General features: G+C 36.3%; 1 protein-coding gene across 1 annotated transcript; it reads right to left on the bottom strand.

Annotated features, from left to right (window-relative positions):
* Window positions 1-5,075: 5,075 nt before the first annotated feature.
* Window positions 5,076-5,504, bottom strand: LOC145098559 (uncharacterized). Its single transcript, XM_079036186.1, has one exon. The coding sequence runs from the start codon at window positions 5,502-5,504 to the stop codon at window positions 5,076-5,078; it is 429 nt and encodes a 142-aa protein (XP_078892312.1).
* Window positions 5,505-6,593: the final 1,089 nt, after the last annotated feature.

Consider the following 6,593-nt stretch of genomic DNA (forward strand, 5'->3'; position numbering starts at 1 on the left):
ATGGAATTAGACACCTTATCCAACAAGTTCTTCCTCGGTGCTTTTTGGTTGATGATGAAGGCATGAACACCCCACCTTCGGGAAAAGGTCCGAACACCGGATTGTGTGGAAGAATTGAAGAAAGATTTAAAGGCCCAAAATTGTGGCCGAACTCTAAGGGCCCGGCAGACGAGTTTAAAGCCAACAATCTTGTTGATGCCGTTTGGAGTCAGATTTTCCACATGAAAGCCATATTGGCGCATTATCTCGTCAAATAAATCTATCTTCGGCAGCCTCAGACCATCCAGGAAGATCGGAAGAGGGACCCCGACCTTCCCCTCTGGCGGGCGAGAAATTATTGCCCCCTTTCGAGGATACTCCACGCCGTGCTCAGGAAGAAAACCAAACCGCTCTTCAAGAGAGGTGAACTCGCTTGAAGAAGGAACGATAGCGGTATTCAAGTTAGCCATGGTTTGTCAAAGAAGTTGAAACAGGAGAGAAAAGGAAAAGAAGCAGCAAAAGTGAAAAGAACCAAAAAAAGGAAGTTCGACTAAAGTAGGGGAAGTTTTAAATGCAGGCGGTCAGCCCAACCGGTTACACTGATGAAAACCAACTGTGAAAAATGCCTCCGTCACGTCAACAATCGTCAAAATTCATCCCCACCGAACGTGTGTCCAGATCCAAGCTAGAACAACTCAGCTACCTTAAGCGAACGTTGGAGTCTAATAGCCTAGGGGACTTGTTGACGTATCCCATTAGGAATACGTCAGGCGTAACGGAACAGTCAATTCTGGTAAAAAGTCGGTGTATGCATAATGTCGCGTCCTCGCCCTTGCCCTTTGCAACCCTGTGTTTGTTACTTAGCGCCCAAGTGCTAGAACCAACATCAAGAAAACATAGTACCATTCGTCCCCCAGAGCGACATGTGTAATGCTCAGGACGTTGATCCCCTATCAAATCTGCACCAATAACAAACAACCACTCACGAAGCACAATCTACCAATCGAAAGCCGCCTGTCCTTGCCAGACCTGAAAAAGTAGAAGATATGGTTGGGGTTCTATTCCCCCGACCCCAAGTATAAAAAGGCCCCTTCTCATCCAAGAGAAGGGACCGACATTCAACATTAACCTTTTATTGTCACACTTTCTCGCCCTCTTATTAAAACCTAGAACTGACTTGATTGTCGGAGCATCGTTCCGGGACATCCTCCCGGACGACGACTGATGGTCTTGTTTTCTTTGTTGTGATTCTCAGGCCCCCATTTTTCAATCCTTCAAGAAGTAGGAGTCGAGATGGAGACATATCACAACAGTAACACATATAAAGATTTTGTAAACCTAGAAACTCGTTTGTCATTTTCTTTAGCATATACATGGGGTATTTTCATATACACCTATTCATCAAGATCTCCATGTAAGAGTGTGTTGTTCACATCTAATTGATGAACAATCCAATTTTTCTGTACTGTCCCTACCAACACAATGCACACAGTTACCAATTTGGCGATTGGGGTGAAAGTTTCATGAAAATCAATTCCCTCCACCTGCGTAAAACCTTTGGCAACCAGTCTCGGTTTATATTTTTATACTTCACTAGAAGGTTTTTATTTGATCTTGTATACCCATTTGGAATCAATGACTTTCTTTCCCGTAGGTAACCTCGTTAAGGTCCGCATATTATTACTTTCAAGAGCAAGGATTTTCTTTTTTTGTAGCATCTCTCCAGTATGCACTTTTAACTGCATGGAAAACATATTCAATCTCATATTGAGAAGAGATGGAACTAAGGTAAGCTTTATTATAATTAGTAAAAATTTCATAAGTAACATGGTAAGATAAATAATGTACCGTCGAGGCTGCGTGATTGACATTGGAAGAGGAAAGGTCTATAGACGGTGGTAAATCTATTTCATACTCTGCAAGTCGACGTGACAATGCTTTCGATAGGCCGACTACAAACATTTGACAGAACAATGGGTGTTGGATTTGATTTTGAGCTTGTTTCCAAGTTTTTGGTCTGTATCGGTGAGATAGGGTCACCGGCCTGCTCACTTGGTTGGTTTACTTATGGGTTGGGCTCAAGAATTTCATTTTGATTTGTGGCTACTTAACTCATGGTTTGTGGATCCGGTGTTATAGGTTCGGCTCGTCGCTCACTTGTGAATTCATCATCTTCCCTTTCACAATCCCTTGCGTCTTGGTTTAATTTATTTGTTTGGTACAGGAACATGCACTTAACAAACTTTACATCTCTTGAAACCATAAATTTCTTATCTTGTCAGTCAAATACACAATATTAGGACTGTCAAAATTGTACCATGGAAACCAACCAACATGCTACCAACCGAACCAAGAAAGTTGGTAGCCAATATATTTGGTAGCCTACATGTTTGGTTGGTAGTACCGTACCAACTGAACAATCTTGGTACGGTAATGATACAAAAGTTTGAATACCACAGTAATACCATACCAACCAATTCATATTATATATATATATATATATATATATATATATATATATATATATATATATATATATATAAACAAATTGTTAATTGTGTTTAGTGTTTACATTTTAAAAATAAGTTATTTGGTCGCATTAGTCACTAGTCATTACCACATTAAAGAAAAAAATTAAAACATTAATTTAGCATTAGTTTCAATAGAATTTTTTTGTAAATTAAAAAAACTGCATAACTAATTTCTTTACTAAATATCTAAATTACCCGATGTATTTTCTTCTTTTAAAATTTTACAATAGACTATTAAAAAAAGTTGGTGTATACCATTACCAATTTGTACTAACCAAACTTCTTGGTAGCCAAATATATTGGTACCAAATATACTTGGTATGGTACTGGTAGAAAATTTTTTATACCAATTATAATTGGTACGGTACAAGGTTTAAGGAAAAACGAATTGATACCGTACCAATTCCACCCATACACAATATCCTTTTTGACATTGTGGATATCCAATGAAGACACAAGGTCTTAACTTTCTTCAAACTTATCTTTTCCTGCCTTGTCATCTTTTATATATACTAAACAACCAAATACTTGCATGTGATCATATCGAGGGTTTTGACTAAAAAGCATTTCATAGGGAGTTTTGTTATTGATAGCTCGTGAAGGTAACCTATTTATGATATAGGTGGTTGTAAGAACACACTCTCCCTAGAACTTTATCGCTAAGTTTGCTTGGAAACGAAGAGCCCTTGCAATCTCTAATAGATGCCTATGTTTTCTTTCCACAACCCTATTTTGTTGTGGAGTGTGTACACAAGACGTTTCTAACAAAATTCCATGCTCTTCATAAAAATTTGTCGTGATATTAGAAACAAATTCTCCTCCATTATCACTTCGTATCCTTTTAATCTTCTTATTAAATTGTGTTGAGATCATGTTACAAAAATCGATTAAAAACGTACTCGTATCATACTTGTTTTTCAACAAGTAAATCCAAGTCGTCCCATTATAATCATCAATAACCGTAAGGAAGTAGCGTGCTCTTGACTTTGAAGGCACTCGATACCCACTCCATATATCACAATGAATTAATTCAAAACAAGAATTTGTTTTAATATTGCTATCAGAAAAAGGTAATCGAGTTTGTTTGGATCATACATAGGAATCACAATGATCAATACTAACGACACTACCTATAGAGTTAATTTGATGAAACTTAGAGTTCGAAGTATGTCCCAGTCTTCTGTGCCATATTTTCGAGTTTATAGTAACAAACTTGGCAATAACTCCTTTGTCTATCTTCTCCATGTAGTAAAGACCATCCTTACATCTCCCCATGCTAATCAGCTTCCTTGAACGTAAGTCCTGTAAGTAATAGAAGCCGGGAAAAATGTTACAAAATAGTTAAAGCTTTTGGTGATTTTGCTAACTGACAGGAGGTTGCATTTAAAATCATGTATATATAAAACATCATTAACATTCAAGTTGTTTAGCAATTTTGAGCCCTTCCACTGCAACATGATCGCCATTTGGAATGGTAACGAGTATTCCATTAGATTCCTTTAGGAATGTTAGCACAAAGTTGTCAAATGGTATGATTTTTGTGGCTCCGGAGTCAATTACCCACGGAAGAACAAAATCAATTTTACCTGCCATGTTTACTTTGGGTTTTGGTTTTGGTAGATCACTCAATTGTAACAAAATTTTTTGTATTGTTCTGTTTTCTTGCTCAACCACGGGTTTCCTGCCATAGTAGGTCTTCGTTGGTAGGTTTCCCACCATTCCAGGCATGGTTGCAGAAATCGGGATTAATCGGTGATTAATCGCTTGGCGTTCTCCAACCGTCGAGGATTAGGGCATTAATCGGAAATTTAGGATTAATCGGTCTTGGCGGGATTAATCGGTCAACAAAAGTCAAAAAAATCGAAAAAAGTCAAAAAAAGGTCAAAAAAATTCAAAAAACCAACTTTCTTTTTTTACTCCAAAATTTTCAAATTTTCTAAATTTCAAATATTATACCAAAATGTTCATATTTTTGTATTTCCAAATTTCCAAATTACAACTTTTCTTATTTTCTAATTTTGAAGTACTTGTTTTTCTTAAGATATATAAATATTTAATTAATTTTAATATTTTATTAATAATTTATGGTCCCTGAATAATTCTCGATTAATCCCCGCCAAGACCGATTAATCTCTTAACACCAGTCGACCGTCGAGCTACCGTCAAACAATTTTTACAACCTTGATTCCAGGTATCCGATCTTTTCAAAACAACCATCGATGTTATGATCGTTCTTTCCAAAATGATTACACTTCAAGCTCTTTTTATCTGGAAGGTTTTATCATCAATTGTCTGTCTGTTGTTTATCCTCAACCACAAGATGATACACAACCCCAAGACTTGGCATGGGCTTGATGCTAAGTATTGAGTTCTAACTGTTCCAAATTCTTCGTTGAGACCCATAAAGAACTTATAGACATGTTCTTTCTCCTTGTCCTCGGTGAGCCTTCTTCTAATATTGCATAAACACTTTCCATATGTACATCTAGGTTGTGATGAGAAGGATTGAATCTCATCCTAAATTCCTCTGAGCTTCGTGAAGTATGATGACACAAACATGTTTTCTTATTTTGTTGAAGCTAACTTCCATTTTAGTTCGTATGCGCTAGGTGCACTTTCTTTTCCGAAGCGTTCCTCAAGTTCTTCCCAGATCTCTCTTGTTGTGTGTGCATGTTTTAAGTTGTCTCGTATTTCTTTCTCCATGACAGTGGTCAGCCAGCTATTGATTATCGCATCACTACGTTGCCATGCCATCATATATGGTGTGTCCTCTGGTGGTCGTTCCATGTTGCCATTGATGAAGCCTACCATGTTTTTCGCAAACAGAAAATCCTTGATTTCTCTAGACCAATATGCGTAGTTGCCATCATTCAAGGTTTCCTTAACATGCAGTTGTCGAGGGTAATCGTTTGGGTGAATATAGAATGGAGAGTTAGAATCATTGGAAGTGTTGGTGGATAAGCCAATTTCAGTTGCTATTACTGGTTCGGTCATAGTTTTTGAACTTCAAACGGATCAAGAGACCCGCTCTGATACCATAAAGAAAACCAAAATAGGGCTTATAGGAAGAATTGCATTTCTTTATATCTCTTTATTAAGAAGAAGGAGGTATTTATATACAATGAGATGCTTGGATAGCAAGCAATATAAGATAAGGAAACAATCCTAAAAAACGAATAAAAGAATCCAAATATAAAATAAACTCAAATTCCTTTAAACTCCTCCTGTTAAATCGAGTGGGGTTTTGAACCCAGAATAAGCTGTTCTACCTCCTGGAAGTAGCGAAGCAGCAAGGCATGATGTTGTTGCTAAAGCAATAATCTCATACTGATATAACTTTAGCTAACAATGTCTATATAAAAAAAATCCTTTCATGTACCTCATGGCTTGTCAACAACAAAAAAGAAACTTCCTCTTTTGTGGAATTCTTTAACATAAATATATACAACAACATCGTCCAAAATGTTCTTTTTAAAGAGTTCATGTCCAAGTTGCTCTAATTTTTTCATGGAAAACTCTAACAACTAAGTCATGCCGATTTTGTTTTTCTTCATGGCACAACAAATGTTCTTTAATTTCTGACTAATTTGAATTGCATGTTATAGTTAAAAAATGTCAGGTTTCCTACATTTTTGCACTAAAGTCATAAGGTCTATGTATTTTTGTCTCATGTATATGGGTATGCCATTAAACGATTATGTAATTCATTATAAATATCATGAATGGTGCTACTATTAAGACGCCTCTTAAACACCTCATAAACATCTTTATCAAAGTCAACATATAGTTAACTGCTTATAATCATTTTTTTTCTTCAAAAAAACAATATAATTTCAACCAGTAAAAATACCTTAAAAACTATGTAGAGTGTCTAAATTATAAAACGGAGTGTCTTTTTAACCAATCCCTCATGAAAATACAACTAAAGACTTTTCGCTCGGTCATTTTGAGGAAGCAAATCATTTATGAAGTGATAAACCTAGCCTTGCATTCTAAAAAATATATATTCCCTTTTTTCTTTTACTAAAAACGTTGTCAGATTTAACACCCAATGACGTAAAGCAAAAAACTAAACGTTTTTGC

Source organism: Lactuca serriola, chromosome 4 (genome assembly GCF_051521515.1).
Source record: "Lactuca serriola cultivar US96UC23 chromosome 4, Lser_US96UC23_V15, whole genome shotgun sequence".
NCBI lineage: Eukaryota > Viridiplantae > Streptophyta > Magnoliopsida > Asterales > Asteraceae > Lactuca > Lactuca serriola.